The sequence below is a fragment of the Polistes fuscatus genome, unplaced genomic scaffold, assembly GCF_010416935.1.
Source record: "Polistes fuscatus isolate 324 unplaced genomic scaffold, CU_Pfus_HIC Scaffold2, whole genome shotgun sequence".
In the NCBI taxonomy this organism is placed as follows: Eukaryota; Metazoa; Arthropoda; class Insecta; order Hymenoptera; family Vespidae; genus Polistes; species Polistes fuscatus.
In genome coordinates, this window is record NW_025113096.1 from 8,853,412 (window position 1) to 8,872,720 (window position 19,309).

The 19,309-nt window shown below is 27.2% G+C and overlaps 4 protein-coding genes across 9 annotated transcripts; 2 read left to right on the plus strand and 2 right to left on the minus strand.

Moving 5' to 3' along the window:
* Positions 1–44: 44 nt before the first annotated feature.
* On the plus strand, positions 45–9,564 carry LOC122516550 (vigilin). Of its 4 annotated transcripts, XM_043634447.1 has the most exons (24): positions 57–158; positions 237–421; positions 538–606; positions 1,867–2,066; positions 2,192–2,407; positions 2,484–2,690; positions 2,760–2,975; positions 3,059–3,242; positions 3,328–3,642; positions 3,716–3,825; positions 3,918–4,074; positions 4,498–4,673; positions 4,739–4,870; positions 4,961–5,107; positions 5,578–5,736; positions 5,828–5,962; positions 6,037–6,255; positions 6,364–6,499; positions 6,590–6,744; positions 6,816–6,944; positions 7,030–7,140; positions 7,241–7,438; positions 7,513–7,731; positions 7,811–9,564. In XM_043634447.1, exons 4-24 carry the CDS (start codon positions 1,908–1,910, stop codon positions 8,045–8,047), a joined length of 3,717 nt encoding a protein of 1,238 aa, XP_043490382.1. In that variant the 5' UTR covers positions 57–158; positions 237–421; positions 538–606; positions 1,867–1,907; the 3' UTR covers positions 8,048–9,564. The 4 variants fall into 4 exon arrangements, with proteins under 4 accessions (XP_043490386.1, XP_043490382.1, XP_043490385.1 ...); XM_043634451.1 differs by having other exon boundaries at positions 45–421; positions 6,593–6,744; XM_043634450.1 differs by lacking the exons at positions 57–158; positions 237–421; positions 538–606 and adding an exon at positions 804–822.
* LOC122516555 (dual specificity protein phosphatase 19-like) lies at positions 9,508–10,213 on the minus strand. The gene has a single exon (XM_043634465.1). It carries the CDS (start codon positions 10,193–10,195, stop codon positions 9,608–9,610), a length of 588 nt encoding a protein of 195 aa, XP_043490400.1. The 5' UTR covers positions 10,196–10,213; the 3' UTR covers positions 9,508–9,607.
* Positions 10,142–12,190, minus strand: LOC122516554 (tRNA pseudouridine synthase-like 1). 3 transcript variants are annotated; one of them, XM_043634461.1, is made up of 6 exons: positions 12,088–12,188; positions 11,347–11,472; positions 11,119–11,253; positions 10,913–11,059; positions 10,588–10,822; positions 10,142–10,493 (listed from the first exon to the last, which is right to left on the minus strand). In XM_043634461.1, the coding sequence occupies exons 1-6, from the start codon at positions 12,156–12,158 to the stop codon at positions 10,254–10,256; spliced, it is 954 nt and encodes a 317-aa protein (XP_043490396.1). In that variant the 5' UTR covers positions 12,159–12,188; the 3' UTR covers positions 10,142–10,253. The 3 variants fall into 3 exon arrangements, with proteins under 3 accessions (XP_043490396.1, XP_043490397.1, XP_043490399.1); XM_043634462.1 differs by lacking the exon at positions 12,088–12,188 and adding an exon at positions 11,774–11,940; XM_043634464.1 differs by lacking the exon at positions 10,913–11,059 and having other exon boundaries at positions 12,088–12,190.
* LOC122516551 (SWI/SNF-related matrix-associated actin-dependent regulator of chromatin subfamily A containing DEAD/H box 1 homolog) lies at positions 12,152–17,319 on the plus strand. The gene is made up of 12 exons (XM_043634452.1): positions 12,152–12,407; positions 13,683–13,885; positions 13,953–14,140; positions 14,268–14,499; positions 14,586–14,919; positions 15,008–15,282; positions 15,358–15,495; positions 15,597–15,917; positions 15,971–16,272; positions 16,415–16,627; positions 16,760–16,866; positions 16,956–17,319. The coding sequence occupies exons 1-12, from the start codon at positions 12,305–12,307 to the stop codon at positions 17,114–17,116; spliced, it is 2,577 nt and encodes an 858-aa protein (XP_043490387.1). The 5' UTR covers positions 12,152–12,304; the 3' UTR covers positions 17,117–17,319.
* The last annotated feature ends 1,990 nt before the right edge of the window (positions 17,320–19,309 follow it).

Sequence of the window (19,309 nt, forward strand, 5' to 3'; positions counted from 1 at the left end):
TTTTGTACAGTTCCATTCGTATGTGTATATTATTTTCGTTTAATTTTAACCAATAATAATCTCGGAAAACTAGAGAGATTGCATCCTGTGCAATCGATCAAAGGAATTTAACACGAAATAAGAACGTTTCGTGTTCCTTCTCTTGCGATTGGTTGCGAGTAAGTTAATTGATCATTGTTATTGGTAGAAAAAAATGGATAGTTACTTAACTAAATAGTAGAAATTAATTTAAATAGGTTTAATGAAATATCTGTAAATTTTAATTGGCCTCCGATAAGATTACTTCGTTCTTATTGGTCGAAAAGTGTAATAGCACTACGGAATGCATAAAAAGACTACTACTCAACTATGGAAGAATTTTTACATGCAGGCAACATTTGAGATTTTATCCGATTTTACTACATTTCACTTTACGTGACCGGTAAGGAACGTTGTGAACTTTTTTGTTCTGAAAAATAATTTACCATTGCGTTAATGTAATTATATATATTATACTGTTTTGTGTATTTAACATTCATTGATCTTGGGATGTTCCAGGCAGATCATCGGTAAACTGGCTAGCTAATACACATTTATTACTTGGCCGGATTTTTCGATTACGGTAGAGTAAGTAGACTTTTTCTTAGCACACTATCCATTTCTTTTATGTATGAACGTAATCCAGTCTGATTTTAACATTGGTCAATTAAGAACTTTAGTTTTATGTAATAAATAGATAATTTTTCATCATTCGTGATTCAGAGTAAGATTCTTCAAATATACGTATGGGAAGAGGTTAGTGAAGTCGTGACGTGTCAGGTGAATACTTCATTCCATATGGTGGTTAGTTCTTCAACCTCTGATCGTTAACATGCTGCTTTTTATTTTAAGTTAGTTTGCTTAATCTGCTTTATAAAATATCTTTCCTTTTGTTGTTTAATGAAAAAGAAGTACTTAATTATAAAGTATCATATGTGGATCTCTATAGATTTCTCAAGAATTGTTAAGGTAATATTTCAGTATAATAAGCGTGGTATACATTCGGATTATTATATTTTTCTTCTTATTCTTTTTTATTCTTATCTTTTTTGAATTCATCTTTTAAGGTCGCCATTGTATTTTACATTTTTATTATTTTATATTTTTATATTAAATTTCACTAGAAATTAAATTGTTTGTTCACGATTTTGTATTGGAGAAACTACTTTCTAATAATATACATAGGCTGTATTACTTAGTATCCTATAATTAATATAATAATAAATCAGTTGATACACCTTTGAAATAATATTTTCAATTAGATCTTAATTAATTTCTTTTTATTTTGTGTTTGAAAAGTCCATGGAATTCCATTCTAGAAAATTATTCATTTATCATATACATATATTAATTAACCTATTTATTTGATGATTGTAGTTAAAATTCGGAATATTAAGTTACTTAATGATTTTTCTTCTTCTTTTTTTTAATTCTATCATATTTGGTTATAATTTATATGTTATAGACTAAACGATTTTGCTAAGTAATTATATTAGTTATAGATATTAGTTTATGTTTCCTGACTTGCAATATATGGTTGTAAAACTAAATATAACTAAACTAATTATAAAATAGTCAAAAGTAATGGAGATTCAAAAAATATTAATTACAGAGATATGTCGAATTAATTTCAATCTTTTGATAGATGCTGTATTGCATTGGTACTAAAATATTATATTAATTTCTTCCCTGTTATTATTTTGAATATATCAATGTGAATATATCTTTTAAATAAAATAAAGTATATACAAATTATATATATAAAGTAACGCTATATATACAACTACTCGCTTTATTACTATAAAAATGAAATTGACTTATCATTCAATAAGTTGTTTTGTTTTATAGTGCTACTGTAAGGACTTGGCACGAAACAGGACAATCCAAATATGCAGCAGCAATCAGTAATGGAGGAGGGAACGCCTTATGAACCACCAACCTACGATGAAACATTCCCAGTTCTCCCTGAATCTGCTTCCAGCTCTGGAAGAATCAATAGTTTCTCATTAAACAACAATATGCAACTTGGGCCCATAACGATTACCCAGGTATCATTTCATCTAATTATAAACTAAGCATTTTTTATTTTTGATGCGAATACCATATGTTGTGGCATAAATAATTCTATTCTATGATTTTATTTGAACTATAATTTAAAAAATATCTTTTTTAGATATTTCGCGTACCAGGAGAGGAACGTAAATTTGATCATAGTGATAAATTTGGAGAACGTGAATCAATTCGAACGTGTAAAGCAATAATGAAAGAGACAGATACCATTATTGAAATAGCTACTTCAAAAGATCAGTCTCTTACATTCTTGATCACTGGCAAACAAAATCAAGTTTTGGAAGCAAAACGACGAATTTTAACAACATTTCAAACTCAAGTATGAATTCTTAATTTAATTTCAATACATTAAATATATAATTTACTAATTTTACTTTATTATTCATTTATTTCAGGCAAGTAAACAAATCAGTATTCCAAAGGATCATCATCGCTGGATTCTTGGAAAACAAGGGCAAAGACTCAAAGATCTCGAAAAAACAACTGCAACTAAAATTAATGTACCGGGTGTTCAAGATCAATCAGACATAATAACCATTACTGGAACTAAAGAAGGAATAGAAAAAGCTGAACATGAGATTAGAGTTATTTCTGATGAACAGGTAGCTATGTAATTCCATGGATACTTAGAAACACTATATACATTCATATTTAATGCATTAATATTTTAGTCTAGAAAAGCGTTCGAAAGGATAAATGTGCCAAAAATTTATCATCCTTTCATATATGGAGCGCATAATGAAAATTTAAATGCTATGATGAGTGAAACTGGTGCTCGTATTAATATTCCTCCGACTTCTGTACAAAATGATGAAATAACTATAGCTGGAGAGAAAGAAGGTGTTTTATTGGCTAAACAAAAAATAGAACATATTTATAAAGATATGGTATGCTTTTATAAATATTAAGTAACTACCGTCTTTTTATACTTACTGGTTTAATATAAATCTTTATTGTATTTCTATATTAGGAGAGAAGGTGTACAACAGTTTCAGTTGAAGTTCCCAAATCACAACATAAATATGTTATTGGACCTCGCGGTAGTACTATAGCTGAAATATTACAGTTAACTGGTGTAAGTGTTGAAATGCCAGCTCCAGACTCTGCAACAGGAACTATTACTTTAAGAGGTCCACAAGAAAAGTTAGGGCAAGGTAAGATGATTATTAATTTTCTATATTAATGAATACATAATTTGTATATTTATCTCTATAGTGTAATGTTATTTTTTACATGTAGCGCTAGACAAAGTTTATGAAAAGGCTAACAGTGTACGAACGGCTGTAGTAGAAGCTCCCGTTTGGATTCACAAGTACATAATTGGAAGGAAAGGTGTAAACATAAAAAAGATTACGCAGGAAATGCCTAAAGTAAATGTAGAATTTACTGGTAAAGAGGATAAAATCAAAATTGAAGGTCCTCCAGAAGAAGTTGAAAAGGCACAAAATGAACTTCAGCTAATGGCTAATGATCTTATGTCAAAGCTTACGTTTACAGAATTAAATGTTGATCCTAGATTCTATAAACATATAATTGGTAAAAATGGATGTAATGGTAAGAATTTCATATTTCTTTTTCATGCAATTTCGTTATTTATATAATATAAGAATATATGTGTATTTTTTAGTAAATCGTGTTAAAGAAGCTACAGGTGTTGTAATCAACATTTCTGAAAATGATGGTAGTAATATAATCCGTATTGAAGGCAACGTAGCAGGTGTAATGAAAGCTAAAACAGTTAGTATTTATATATGTTACACATTCTTTTAAATTAATTATGATTTTATTAGAATTTGTTTATTAACTTTGATTATCTTTTAATTGTTTAGGAACTATTGGAGATGATTAAGAAATTGGAGAACGAAAACGAGAAAGATGTTGTAATAGATCATCGTTTTCATCGTGATATTATCGGCAGTAAAGGAGATAATATTAAAGAGATTAGAGACAAATTTAATCAAGTACAAATTATAATTCCTAGTCCAGGTATTCAATATTGTGCTTTTGATTTATTTACAACACATAACCGCTAGTAAATACTAATTTTCCGTAAATACTTAAACGAGATGTATATTGTCATAGTCGCCAATTCCATCAGTAACCAACTACTCACACATCCATCCATCTATCTAAGCAACTGTGGTCCTCAATCCGCTTCCAAATGCGAATCGCTAGCAAATATCAATTTTCAATAAATACTTAAACTAGATATATATTGTCACAGTTACCAATTCTACTTGCATCTAACCGCTCATCCCTTTGTCCACCCATTCAAACAACCCAGATTCCTGGTCAGCTTCCAGATGCAAACTGCTAGCAAAAATTTACAATGTATAATTTTTGTTTAATCTTTTATTTTTCATATATCGGAAATTTATTATATATAAATTATTTCTTTTTTTTTTTTAGGAGAAAAAGGGAATATTGTTAAAATTAGGGGACCCAAAGAAGATGTTGATAAGTGCCATAAATATCTGATGAAACTAGTAAAAGAACTGAATGAAAACAATCATGTGTTAGAAGTTCCCATTTTCAAACAATGTCATAAATTTGTTATTGGAAAGGGTGGTGCTAATATCAAAAAGGTAAGAAAGATAAAAAAACAATATAATTTTAATTCTTTTTTATATTAAATCATGATATTATTTAGATACGAGAAGAAACACAAACGAAAATTGATTTACCTGCAGAAGGTGAAAAAAGTGATGTTATTACTATCACCGGGAAGAAAGAAAATATGGAAAAAGCTAAAGAAATGATACAAAAGATTCAAGATGAAATGGTATATATTATAAGAATATAAAAAATTTAATATTATTAATTAAAAATTTTAATAATATTATTAATAATTTAAATAATTTCTGTTTATTAGGCTAATATTGTAATTAATGAAATAACTATACCACCAAAATTCTATAATTTCTTAATTGGAACTGGCGGTAAACTAATACATTCTATTATGGAAGATTGTGGCGGTGTAACAATTAAATTTCCTTCTGCTGAAAGTGGAAGTGATAAGGTAAGAAAATAAGTTTGAATAAATATTAGAAGTAAGTGTAAGCTGTTTTTTTACAATCAATGCACGCAATTTTCTAGGTCTGTAATAAAGATACAAACAAACGTTTCATACAAAATTAAACGGTTTCGGGAGAATACATCACATTGATTAATAGAGCAGATTTTTTATAATTTATTTGAAAACTTCTTCTGTCAAGGTATTTTTTTCTTCGATATCTTGTAAATTTTTATTAAAATAATTTTAAAAAGTCCTTCAAACGATATATTCCTTATCATAGTTAAAAAAATATTTCAAAATTAATATAATGTAAAAGAAGATAAAAGAAAATTGTTTGTTTGTTATAGTATCATTCGAACCATTTAATTTTGTATAATATATATTTTCATATTTGTATTAAAGGCAATAACAAATATATGCCACGATATAAATACAAAAAGATTAAAGAAATAAAATTATTATATTCTAATTAGGTGAGTATAAGAGGTCCAAAAGAGGATGTGGAAAAAGCGAAACAGCAACTGTTTGAACTCACTACTGAAATGCAACTTACAAGTTATTCTGTTGAAGTTCGTGCCAAAGTTCAACATCACAAATTTCTTATTGGAAAAAATGGTGCCAATATTAAAAAGGTATTATTTTCATGTTAATATCAGATGTAATAAATATTATTCCAAAATCAAAATAACATTTTTATATTCATATATTTTTTTTTTTTATTAGATAAGAGAATCTACTGGTGCCCGTATAATGTTTCCAACTGAAGAGGATCTAGATAAAGAAATTATTACTATAATGGGCAAAAAAGAGGCCGTAGAGAAAGCCAAAGCTGAATTAGAAGCAAATATCAGTGAAATTGTAAGACTTTTTCAATATTTCGTAATAATATGCTTAAAATTTTTAACTCATATATTTTCTTATATATATCACAGGATAATATTACTGAAGGTGAAATACACATTGACCCCAAACATCATAGACATTTTGTGGCGAGAAGAGGAGGTGTTTTACATCGTATTGCTGATGAATGTGGTGGTGTACAAATTTCTTTTCCAAGAGCTGGTGTCGATAGCGATCGCGTAATTCTTAAGGGATCACATGATTGTATTGAAGCTGCAAAACAACGAATGCAAGAAATTGTTCAGGAACTAGTAAGTTGTAATATAATTTTGCATATTCTTTAAAGCAATTATCTATCAATAAAAATATTTGAAATAAAAAATGGATCGTTTGAAAAATATATTAAATTACTCCTATAGGATTCAATGGTAACAGTAGAATGTATAATTCCCCAAAAACATCATCGTACCGTAATGGGGGCTAAAGGTCGCAAAGTTCAAAATATTTCAGCTGAATATGACGTGCAAGTTAAATTTCCTGATCGTGATACATATGGTAAGAATAATTGAATATTTATCTTTAATCGATATAAGCTCAATTAAATAGAAATATATATCGTGTTACATATAATGTTAAATAATTTAGTAGAAGAACATCAATTTACCGAAAAAATTAATGGTGAAAATGGAGATCTCTCAGAAGAAGTTCTGGCGTGTGATATAATTCGCATCACTGGCCAACCAGACAATGTAGCTGCTGCCAAACAAGCACTACTGGATCTTGTACCTATAACAATCGAAGTTAGTATTTTGTAAATATTCTTTTAAAAAATTTCTTTGGTAATCGCATAATTAAAATTTGTTATTTTCAGGTACCAGTACCATTTAATTTTCATCGTTCGATCATTGGTCAGAAAGGTCGTGATGTACGAGAATTAATGAATATGTATGATGTTCGTATCATGCTATCACCTGCAGAAGAAAGACTTGATTATATAAAGGTATATTCTAATACATTCATACAATTCATTTCTTATAATTTTAAGTTATAAAGATATTATTATTAACGTACAAATTATTGATCAGATATCTGGAACACCATCGTGTGTTGAAAATGCGAAGCAAGCAATCCTAGAAAAATGCAAATCTCTGGAAGCTGATCGTCAGGATAGAGCACTTAAATCCTTTGAATTAAAGGTATTTGATATATTGGGGTGTAATCAATTATTTTTATATCTTCATTGTATGATTATTTTATAGAAAAAAAATAATTTCTAATATATTACTTCTCTTTTAGATTGAGATTGATCCCGAATATCATCCAAAAATAATAGGCCGTAAGGGTGCTGTTATTAGCAAAATACGTAGTGATCACGATGTTCAAATTAATTTCCCTCGGAAAGGTGATCCAGAAGAGCATATCATTACTATTACTGGTTATGAAAAAAATGCTTATAGTGCGCGCGATGATATATCAAAAATAGTTAATGAATTGGTAAGACTTAAATCATGTTGATTAATAACAAAATTAATAAAGACAAATAATTATTAGATATTATTTTTCCTTAGAATCGATTAACAAAAGAAGAAATATCTATAAACGCTGCTGTACATTCACGCTTGATTGGTTCAAAAGGCAGAAATATTCGTAAAATAATGGACGAATACAAAGTGGATATTAAATTTCCACGAAAAACTGATCCCGACCCTAACGTTGTTACAATAAAGGGAGCAGAAGAAAATGTTGCTCAAGCTAAGGATCATCTTCTTAATTTGGAAGAAGAATACGTATGTATTCTACTTTTCATATTTATAAATATAACATTAATAATGATAGATATAGATTGATTTATATTTGAAATTCTAGATGCAAGATGTATTAGAAAATGAATATCGCGAAAATCTTCGCATGCCTCATCACGATGAAGGCGGTTTAACTAACAATGAAAGTGATTCTGGTTTTATCGTAAAAGGAGGTCCTTGGGAACAGCAAAAGCAACAGAATGCTCCAAATACCGCGAGCGTTGAAGAGTTTCCACAATTTGCTGGATATTCTCATGTACCAATTGCAACCCCTGATGGTCCTTGGGGTGTTAAACGTTAAGAATTGTCGCTAGAGAATCATTTTAAGGTAATTTTCCTCTGACAAACAGTATAAAAGTATATGCTCCCTTCTGGGGTGGTTCCCTATTCCATTACTGATGTTGCTGCATACGACCTGGCCACTCTATTGGACTTTGACACTGGTTTGCTACATAACATTTGACAATGATGTTTATATTTACAATTCACACACCAATGTCCTATGTATCTGTAACTGCAATGCGAAACATTATAATTTCGTTGCCTCGTTATGCATATATATTGAGATACAGGAAGCACATGATTTTATACGCAATGAAATGTGTAATCTTGTAACTGTTTCTGTTAATATGCCTTTCAGGTACAGATATGTTGTACTTAAGGCTGTGGGTTCTTAGGAGGTAGTCATTTGTGTATTATATAATTTTCAGATTGTTTATTCATTTAGATTGTGTGAGTGAGCTTTTCACTCTTGTCTGGCATAACATTTTGTTAATTTATTTATATTTTTGTATATAAATTGCTTCTTTATGTTGTGTTAAACTTTAGTGGAATCAATTTTGAACCACATCATGATATTAGAAACTATGAAAAAATACATGCGTATCAAGAAGCTTTAAGGTCTTTCTAAGGAAAACGTTCCTAGATCTTATTGTAATTTCATACTTTGTTACCTAGTTGTTAGGGCTGCTCTCTGCATCCCTAAATTCTAATATATTATACAAAAAGTTAATGAGGGAGAATATAACATTACTTATTACTGGTTTTGCTTGAAAGCTTTAAAAATAATATTGTGCGTTGGAGGAACAATCTTCAGAAGACCTTGACACGCACGTGCGCTCTTTTATAGCCACTGAAATATGAGATGCAGAATCGCCGTTGTTAAAGAGAATCGTCAATATTTTATAGATTAAAGAAGATACAAAGTACGTTTCGTTAGAAGACTTTATTTATTTATTCATCACTTAATGTATCATGTGCAAACCTGCATTCTACTATTTCTGAGGCCAACTAGCTAAGAAAAAAATATTCGGTTCAAGTGCCTTGTCTATTTTCTTCAAGACAGCTCATTTCAATTGTTAGAGGAATTTGAATATTAGAAAAAAGTCTCGCGTGCTCTCGCGCGCCAGAGGGAGAGAGAGAGACATATATTGATAATAATTATAATAATAAATATAATCAATGTATAACAAGTATCACACACGTACATAATACTGCTATTATAAGGATGATAATAGAAGTATCATGTATGCAGAAATTCACTTATATTTTTTAGATTTACAGTACTTTTTATAAGCTTACTTGGTATAGCGACCTACGTCATCCCAATGCATGGTTAAATGTAAGAAAGCAAGAATTAGCAAATCTTACTATACTTAGTTTGGCTAAGAATTTGATAGAAGCTGTGCATGAATATACTTTTTCTAATGAGTTATAAATATAAAAATTGTAATTATTACATTCTCTGTACACATAGATAAATAATGTCGAAACACGAACTTTATTGTAAGAATATACTACATAACTGATTTATTGTTACATAAGAGTTTTTCTTTTTTCTCCCAATATGTATTAGTACATCTTAATCTCGTTCAAGTAAATTTGATACATTTAATGCTTTTAATTGCTCAACAAATCCGCTGTTGGGTTTGATACAATTTCTTTTACTTTTAACTTTTTCGTATGCTTCATCATATGATATATTTTCTAAAGTCATCAAATAAGAAATAACAATAGTTGGTGAGCGGGACACTCCTGCATTACAATGTATAAGAATATTTTCATGACGATTTTTATGTATTATATTAATACATGTTTTTACTGATAAGAATATATCTGATTCTGGCAAATCTAATAATTCACACTGATAATATTTTATGTCATTAAATTTAAGATTCAAATTAATACCAATACTTAAAATGTGTTTTATATTGTATTTCTTAAGTATTTCTATACTGACGGCAGGATCCTGTGAACTAAGAAATAAACCATGTATAATACAAGAAATTTGCATATCAGGCTTTTCATCAATAACAAAGGGTAAACCTTGTGTTAATTCTTTTTTTATGCCATTCATAACTTCGTATCTTCTACCAAGATTATCTGTAATAACCGTTTTAGATGGTCTTAAATTCATACTTTTATTTTTTATAAGATTTTGTAAATTCATTGCAAAATAAAATTGTATCGTACAATGAGTAATTTTAATAATATACAAAATGCAATATTCAATTAACTGATTGTATATAGCTATCAATATTTAGTTCCTCGAGTTTATCTTTTATTGTATATTTTTCTAATTCATTAAGATCATAATCTACTTTTACGAGATGTAGTCCATGTGGTACAACAACAGGTAAATGTGTGTTCCAATTCTTCGTCGAGGGAACTTGTAGCATTGTATTTATATCTTTTTCAGTTATTTTTCCAGTTCCCAATCCAAGCAATGCTGATGTTATTCGTCTGACCTATTTAATATCATACAAAGGGTATTAATATTCATAAATAATTTATAAATTAATATATAATGAAATTCTCTCTCTGCATTTTGCAACATATTACCTGATTAAATAAGAAACCCTTAGAACTAATTACAATATGCCAGTAATCAAAATTTGTAGATAGTTCATCAAAATACATTAAAGGTTGTGCTTTTTCTATAGTTAAACTATTTAAGCTGCGTACATAAGTTCGATTTAATAATTTGTTTGATCGTGATGCAAATGTTCTAAAATCTTTGAGTCCCATGAAAAGTTTTATACCTCTTTTCATTCTTTCTATGTCAAAAGTATCTGATCTGTAAGATGAATGTAGCAGTTATGAATAATTAATATAAAAATTTGATTTAAGGAAATTTTCTTATTATATGTATTTTCATTATCAATACTTTAGATGGAAACTATGACACATTTCTGATATAGGTAGCCTTTGTTCACCATATTTTTTAGCTATCATAAACCTATATATATATGTTTTTGATTTAATTATGTTCTTAGCTTGGAATTCTTCTACAACTGGAACACATTCTAATATCCTATAAAAAAAAATATTTTAGTAACTATATTTATGATAAATGTCAATTTGATTTATTACCTAATGAAATGTGAAGTTTTTCTTAAAAAACGATTAAGTTGTTTTATTATTTCTTCGGAATTATATAGTTTATTATACTTATTTTCTAACGTTATTTGACCAATTGTTTGTAACGCATGTACACCCGCATCAGTTCTACAAATACAATAAAATTGATATAATTTTTACTTTCATATTAAAAGTATGTAAACAATATTAAACAAGAAAGTTCAATACAACAAGAATTACCTGCTAGTTAAATATAATCTGGGCTTCGATACAGGTTTTGGATATATAGTTAGTAAACCTGTTTCAATAGCACCTTGGACAGAATCAATATCAAGGATATTTTTATTTGCGTGCTTCTGCAATCCTCTTTAAATAGATTTTATTAATTATTACTTTTAATTCAATAAGGAACATATTTTTCATATATATGTATATATACTTATATATAAAATGACATGACATAAAAATCACAATTTAATTAACCAAAGTAAAGTTAATCAAACTTATATTCATACTGACATTTGCACTCTGCTTTTTACATAATCTTCATATAATGTTTAAATACATGAATATTTTTATGAAAGGGTACATATTGACTAAAAGATATATAATTTTATCTTTTTCATGACTATATTTAAATTTAATAGATTTTTTTTAAAAGAGATACCTATATAATGTCCCAATAAATGAAAATTTTATAAAATATTTTCCCATTATTACTAGCAATATAACCTTATCCCTAAACAACTGTATGAACCACGCGGTGGCATGGTGTTTACTGTATGATCAAGTTAGGGTATATTTGTATAATATATCCTATATAATTAAAAAGATAGAAATATTGAATGAAAAATTAAAAAAAATATATATATATCTAAAGATCAAAGATTTTGTTAGTTAATTATTTTATAACCTGAAAAATGAAATATATCAAAAAGTAAATTATTAGAAATTTAAATAATCCGCTAAAAAATTAATCACTTTTGCAATATTCTTAATTTCGATAACTGGTAAAGAGGGAGCTCGCAGTTCGTGGATATAATTTGAAACATCTAAGACGGTCACAGATGGCACACTTTGTTGTTTGCAGATCGTTGAAAATGGCAGTGTCTCCGCTCTTATATTTAATAATCTTTTAACTTTCTTCTGTTGCGGATAAAAATGTTTTTTTATCAGTATTCGTCTTTTGTTTGAAACAATGTCGGATTCAAATTCACCTAAAGCTGATACAAGTAGTCCTAGCCCCTTGGGTAATTTGAGGCAATTCCGTTTTCAAAAGAAAGTGAAAAGAATAAATATGTGTAAGAAATTATAAAATCGTTAATTATTTTCTTAATTCTATCTACTTCAATTTTTCATTTTATAAATAATATCATATATATATATACACATTATATCATATATAATAATATCATATATATATACACACACATTATATCATATATAATAATATCATATATATATACACACACATATTTATATACACATTTGCAAATATATAAATATGTACACATATGTACATATATGTATATATGGACATGTATATATAGGTTGTTTCAAAATATGTGGGCATAAGTTTAGGGGTGGTTTTAGTAGACTAAAATAAAAAAAATTCAAATAATTATTTACCTGATATGACCTTGTTTTCAAATTATAGCTGTTTTAGTCTTCCCGTTATTTATATAACTTACTTGCTTCAACTACTTACAAGTAAGCTTATCTCACAGCTTTCTTGTTTACTGAGTAAATACTTTTCAATCAGTTTAGTACATTCTGTTAATGATAAAAATACATGTGGAAATTAGCTACGCATTTCTTTGATTATTTACGTTGATAATGACATATACAAACGCTGACATAGCTAACATGCATTTAATGTATTGTCTTGCCGAATGCAATTCTGTATTAGCAAGACGTTTATATACGGAACATTTTCTTAATAAGTGTTTATCAGACAGGAAAACTTTCGAAAGAATGCATGTACCGTTTCGGTATACAGATTCATTCGGAAAACGTTTGTGGAATACTGGTAGATGCAGAACCAAGAGATCAATGACTTTGAAAGAACGAGTTCTTCATCGCATTCACCAAAATAATAATGAAAGCATTTTTAATGAAAACAAGAGTAAAAAATGTTCGAAACGCCACTATATGGAAAATTCTAAAAGGTCATATCGGACATATGATTATATGAGCATTTGTTATTTTAGCCTATTGAAATCACTCCTGAAGTTATGTCCGCATATTTTAAAACATCCTGTATATATATATTGTAATAGTTTCTCATTTAATAATAGAAGTAATATTTTCATATATTTATATATAATATTATTGAATATATTATTATTAATAATTTTTGTTTAAATTTTAACATAATCTATAATTTATAATTTTTCTTTTATAATTATCTTTTTTTTATAACAAATTTATCTTGTATGTTGTCTTTATAAAATTCACATTTTCTTATTATACTCATATTCATAAATGTAAAACCAATATATTTTCATGATATAATTATATTTAGAATTTTTTCAATGAACTAAAAAAAAAGAAATATATACAATTTTTTATTTTAGCTGATGATGACAGTAATTTAGTAAGTCCTGATATTCAACCACATAGAAAACCAATTAATCGTATTGAAGATAGTGACAGTGATATTGGAAGTCCTATTAAAGTAAATGTTACAAATTCAGAATCAGAAAAAGAATCCGAAGCTAAACAGAAGGAAGTAAAACTTAAATATTTAACTACGTTATACCCACAAAATGATACTGTTGTATGTATTATCACTGATATTTTGATTTTAATAAATTTTTTATATTATTGATTCATATTTGTTTTAGTATATACAAGAAGTACTTAATAATGTCAATTGGAACATCGAAGAAGCTGAAAATATTGTTAAAAAAAAAAGAAAACGAAGTTTGAAAGGGTCAAGTAAAAGCAGCTACAAAAAACGAAGAAAATTACACGATGAAGATGCTGATGTAGATTCAGATGAAATCAAATATAAGGATAAAGTATTTAATAGGTATGAAGATAAAATATTTAATAGGAATCCTGTATTTGATTCTTGTTTAAATTTAAAAAAAAAATTAAAAATTATTGAAAAACATTTTCATATGCATATATATCTATATATGTGCATAATCTTTTAGTGATGATGATGATTCAGATGCAGAAATATCAAATGATTTAACTCACGATAAAAAAGCAGTTTTGGAATTCATGCGAACTGCACTATTGTCTGAATTGCTTTTAATACCACAGTGTTCACAAAAAAGAGCAGAAGCAATGATAGAAGCAAGACCATTTGAAAACTGGAGAGATCTAGTTTTGAAATTTCAAAATAATAAGTATTTGGATACAGAACTGTTAAATTCAACTCAGGTATATTTATCTTTTATCAAGTGTGCTTATAAAAGCACTTAATCAAATCAATCTTTGAAAGTGATTTAACTCTTGTTATGTAATAGGAGTTATTGGCTACACGACAAGTAATAGAATCTCTTATGAAAAAATGCATTCGTTTGTCTACAAACCTTGAAAAAGCAGTAGCTGCTGGTTCATCTACTATAAAACAACAGCCAAGAGGATTGTCATCAAAATTAACATTAGCGCCATATCAAATGATTGGTTTAAATTGGCTCGCAGTTATGCATGCTCAAAATGTAAATGGTATACTTGCAGATGAAATGGGATTAGGAAAAACTGTTCAAGTAATAGCTTTTCTTACATATTTAAGTGAAGCAGGACTTAATAATGAAAAAGATGGGCCTCATTTAATAGTTGTTCCAAGTTCGACAATGGGTAGTTATCAATTAATTTTTACGATGGATTGAATTTTCCATCAATTATATCTAACAAAATATTTTTTAATCATCGTTTTTATTTTTAGAAAATTGGAGTAATGAATTAGAAAGATGGTCACCTAATCTAAAAGTTGTCCAATATTATGGTTCTCAAGAAGAACGTAAAGAAATGAGAATGTCGTGGCGAAATGGTGATCTTGATGATGTAGACATTCTATTAACTACTTATAATTTGATCAGTAGTACTCCAGAAGAACGTAGATTATTTCGTGTTATGCCAATACATTATGTAGTTTTTGACGAAGCTCATATGCTTAAAAATATGAGTACAATTAGATATGAAAATCTGGTTAGAATTAATGTATGTATAAAAAAAACTGATTAACTATTTTTAAATTTTCCATGGTATACAAATTAAATATCTTTTTTTTTATAGGCTAAACATCGTATTCTTTTAACTGGTACACCATTACAAAACAATTTATTGGAATTGATGTCTCTTTTGATATTTGTAATGCCATCTCTGTTTGCTGGAAAGCAAGCAGATATAAAAAGTTTATTTTCTAAGAATTCCGTAAGTAATAGAAAATTAAAAAAATCATCATTATTTCAATCTTTAAAAGATTACAATAAACGTTTTAACAGTATGAGTGTATGTTGTGTAATATATTTTAGAAAATGTCATCTGACAAAAACAATAAGCAGCCCCTGTTTGAACAACAACAAGTAAAAAATGCGAAACAAATTATGCGCCCTTTTGTCCTTCGTCGACTTAAAGCAGAGGTACTTTGCGATTTACCTGAAAAAACGGATGAAGTGATAAGGTGCACTTTAACTAAAAAGCAAATTCGTATGTACAAAAATTTAGTTGAAAAATTCTCTGCTGAAGCTAATGAAAGCACCGAAGTTAATGGAGTTGGTATGATGATGCAACTGAGAAAACTTGCAAATCATCCGCTTTTAGTTCGAGATTATTATCAAGAAGCACAGCTTAAGGTAAATAGTTAGTCGTTACTTCTATGAATTTCACATAATATTATATTTTTTAGAATATAGCTAAAAAATTAGCTGCAGAACCTGGATATAAACAAAAAAATTCAGAGTATGTATTCGAAGATTTATGCTGGATGTCTGATTATCAAATAAATCAGTTAACACGAATATATAAAAGTTTGGGAGGGTTTGGATTACCACAAGAATTTATTCCCGGAGCTGGAAAATTAACGAAACTAGATGAACTCCTAAAAGATTTTAAAGAAAATAATCACAGAGTATTGATTTTCAGTCAATTTACAATGGTATTAGATATCTTGGAAGAGTATTTAACTATTAGAGGACACACCTATTTAAGGTTAACAAATTATAAATGCCATTAATAATAACAAATGCAAATACATTTTTTCATTACAGTATTTTTTTAATAACCGTAAAAATAATAACTAATAAAACACATTTTTTCATAAGCCCTGAATATTTTTATTTTCTAACTGTAGAATGGACGGAAGCACACCTGTAACGGAAAGACAGTCTCTTATTAATGAATACACAGAAGACAATAGTATATTTATATTCTTATTATCTACAAAAGCTGGTGGACTAGGCATTAATCTAACGGCTGCTGATACTGTTATAATTCATGATATAGATTTCAATCCATATAATGATAAACAAGCAGAAGATCGTTGCCATAGAGTAGGTCAAAAAAAGTATGTATTTTAATAATTATATTTATATAATATTTTGTTATATATTATTTTAAAAAGAAACTATAAAGTGTCAATATTAAATTCGTTGCATATAAAATATATAGATTCAAACAATATGTAATTTATTTGTAGACCCGTACGTATAATAAGACTTTTAGGAGAAGATACTATAGAAGAAGGTATGTATGAAATAGCTCAAGAAAAACTTAATCTTGAGCAGCAGCTTACTGGAAGTGAAGGTATGTTAATTAATGATTATTTTGTTACTGTTAAATTTAATTCATATATATATATATATATACATATATATATATATACTTTTTCGCAGAAGGTGAGAATACAGATAAAAAAAGTGTTCTAAAATTATTAAAAATGACACTTGGACTAGATCCGCATAATAGATCATTATCACTGTCACCTTCGAAAAATTCTAATAAAATACACAGTGAACTTGAAAAAAATCAAGCCGAAAGTGATATAGAATTTTGATTAATACGTTTCTCTATATGGAACAGAAAAATAATTTATAAAAGGCAACGTATCAACGCACATTAAAGAGAAGGCATATTTATATTAATGCATTTTGTATCAATTTCACTTATAGAATTTATAGATATCATTTAATTTGTGTAATACACGTTTACAGGGTAGCTTTCCAGGAATATTTGCAATCATTTTTATTTATTCTCACATAAAAACAAAGAAATTTTGTAACGGTTGTGGTAAATGGTATGAATATAAATTTGTGTTAATATTTGAAAAATAAGAGATCTATCTAAAAGAAAAACGTAAACATTTAAAAATATTTTTTAACCCTCAACAAGAATGATATCTACAATAGTAAGCATTCAATTTTAAATAAAATTCTTATCCATTAAATCTGTTACATGGCAGCTATATAGCAATTTTATCAGTATACGAATTTTTGTATCATCGTATTTTTTAGTATATTTCAATGAAATGTAGGTACGTAATAGAAAGACTAATAATAAGTAAATGCATACGTATATCTAAACATGGGACCATTGTAATACAATTTATCTATTCTGACTTGTTTCCATAGCTACCTTCCACTGCCTTGATTTTATTATACTCGAATAATCAGTATAACAAACTATGTAAGCTTTGAAATAGCTTCAATGATATATTCAAAATTATTTTAAAACTCCAAAATTTTTAAACATTTAAAAATACATGCTGCTATTATTTTATTTTTGATGTATTCATTTATTTTTTATCACATTTACATTCATTATTTAGGTTAATTTATATTTTATTTTTTATACATATAAATATACTAGCGTTATTTATTTTATTTTAATAAAAATGTATTGTAAAGATAAAAAAAGAAAAAAAATAATTTTGGAAAGTTACTCTCCATTTACCATACATAAAAAAACTTTTTTTTTTATTCATATTCTTAATAAACCCGTTATAAAAAATCACTTTATATATAATTCTTTGCTTACATTGTATATAATTACTTAATTACTATGAATAATGTCGTAAACAATATAAACGCACTTTTAAATACTTTTAATATGTAATTTTTAACTTAAGTTAAAAATTGATTTATATTTTTAAATTTGTTGTTTTTCTACATTAGTTTTATAAAAATCCTATAAATCATGCATTTATGCATGTGTGTTCAAATAATAGCAATACATAATTAAATATTACACGCTATTTGAAGGTTCTTATTACACACGCATTTAAAAAAAACAAACGTAATCTTATTTTTTTTTAGTTACTCTGTTTTTGAAAACTATAATAATATTTAATGTTAATCTAAATTTGCGAAAAAATGTATGACATAATTACGAAGTACAAATAACTGTTTCATATTGTAATTATAATAAATCGCTCATATTTGTACATAAATCGATTTTCGATTTTACTTTGTGAGTAAAAACAAAAAAATGTTGTGAAATTGAAGAGTTTTTCTTATCTTACCTTACGTTTTTCTTATTTTCTAATAACCAAAAATAATGTTAAATCATAAGGAGATATAAAAGTATTGTTTAAGTCAAATATTTTATTTAAATAGTGCCAGTGTAAACGATTCTTTAGTCGGATATCGCCATATTGCTGACGACATTCCGGCCTACTATTGTGTATACGCAATTATTTAAATTAAATTATTTCCGGAAGTGAAATAATATATAAGAGTAATTAATTCTATTTTTGGAGAGAGAGAATCAATAATATTCTACTTCTTATTAAATAATAACTTAATATATTCTTTTTCGTTGATAATATTTATTATCCGAATAAAAAATTGTCAAGAATATATAATTTATGAAATTCTCAAAAAAATTTAATTGAATATTTTATAAATAACTTTTGTTGAAAAACTGAAGATATTAAAATTAATATTTTGTATCGTTTGAATAAATTAAATTTATAAATCTTCAACTTGTTATTACATATTCTTAATTTATCTAATTAAAACGTATGTTTCTAATCTAATGATTAATTTTTACAAACTTGTAAAATAAATATAGAATTTTATTAACAATTTAGCCATAAAAAAATATCTTATAATAGTCAAAATTTTATTAGCGTAATAAAAAAACAGATTATTGTCTCTTTTACGATCATTAAGAACGTAAAGTCTTTAATTGTGTTATTACAATCCAATCTTTGGAAAAAAAATATATATATCCGTCAGCATATAAAATT

What these genes read in the sequence shown, in the direction of transcription:
- LOC122516550 (XM_043634447.1), top strand. Translation starts at nt 1,908, where the DNA reads ATGCAGCAGCAATCAGTAATGGAGGAGGGAACGCCTTATGAACCACCA. An exon ending in CTGAAAGTGGAAGTGATAAG is followed by an intron (nt 5,108 to 5,577) that starts GTAAGAAAATAA and finishes TATTCTAATTAG; the next exon opens with GTGAGTATAAGAGGTCCAAA. An exon ending in TTGTACCTATAACAATCGAA is followed by an intron (nt 6,745 to 6,815) that starts GTTAGTATTTTG and finishes TGTTATTTTCAG; the next exon opens with GTACCAGTACCATTTAATTT.
- LOC122516554 (XM_043634461.1), bottom strand. Translation starts at nt 12,158, where the DNA reads ATGTTTCAAATTATATCCACGAACTGCGAGCTCCCTCTTTACCAGTTA. An exon ending in AGATTATATTTAACTAGCAG is followed by an intron (nt 11,254 to 11,346) that starts GTAATTCTTGTT and finishes TTGTATTTGTAG; the next exon opens with AACTGATGCGGGTGTACATG. An exon ending in TGTCATAGTTTCCATCTAAA is followed by an intron (nt 10,823 to 10,912) that starts GTATTGATAATG and finishes TTCATCTTACAG; the next exon opens with ATCAGATACTTTTGACATAG.
- LOC122516551 (XM_043634452.1), top strand. Translation starts at nt 12,305, where the DNA reads ATGTCGGATTCAAATTCACCTAAAGCTGATACAAGTAGTCCTAGCCCC. An exon ending in AGTGAAAAGAATAAATATGT is followed by an intron (nt 12,408 to 13,682) that starts GTAAGAAATTAT and finishes TTTTTATTTTAG; the next exon opens with CTGATGATGACAGTAATTTA. An exon ending in ATCAAGAAGCACAGCTTAAG is followed by an intron (nt 15,918 to 15,970) that starts GTAAATAGTTAG and finishes TATATTTTTTAG; the next exon opens with AATATAGCTAAAAAATTAGC.
- LOC122516555 (XM_043634465.1), bottom strand. Translation starts at nt 10,195, where the DNA reads ATGAATTTACAAAATCTTATAAAAAATAAAAGTATGAATTTAAGACCA.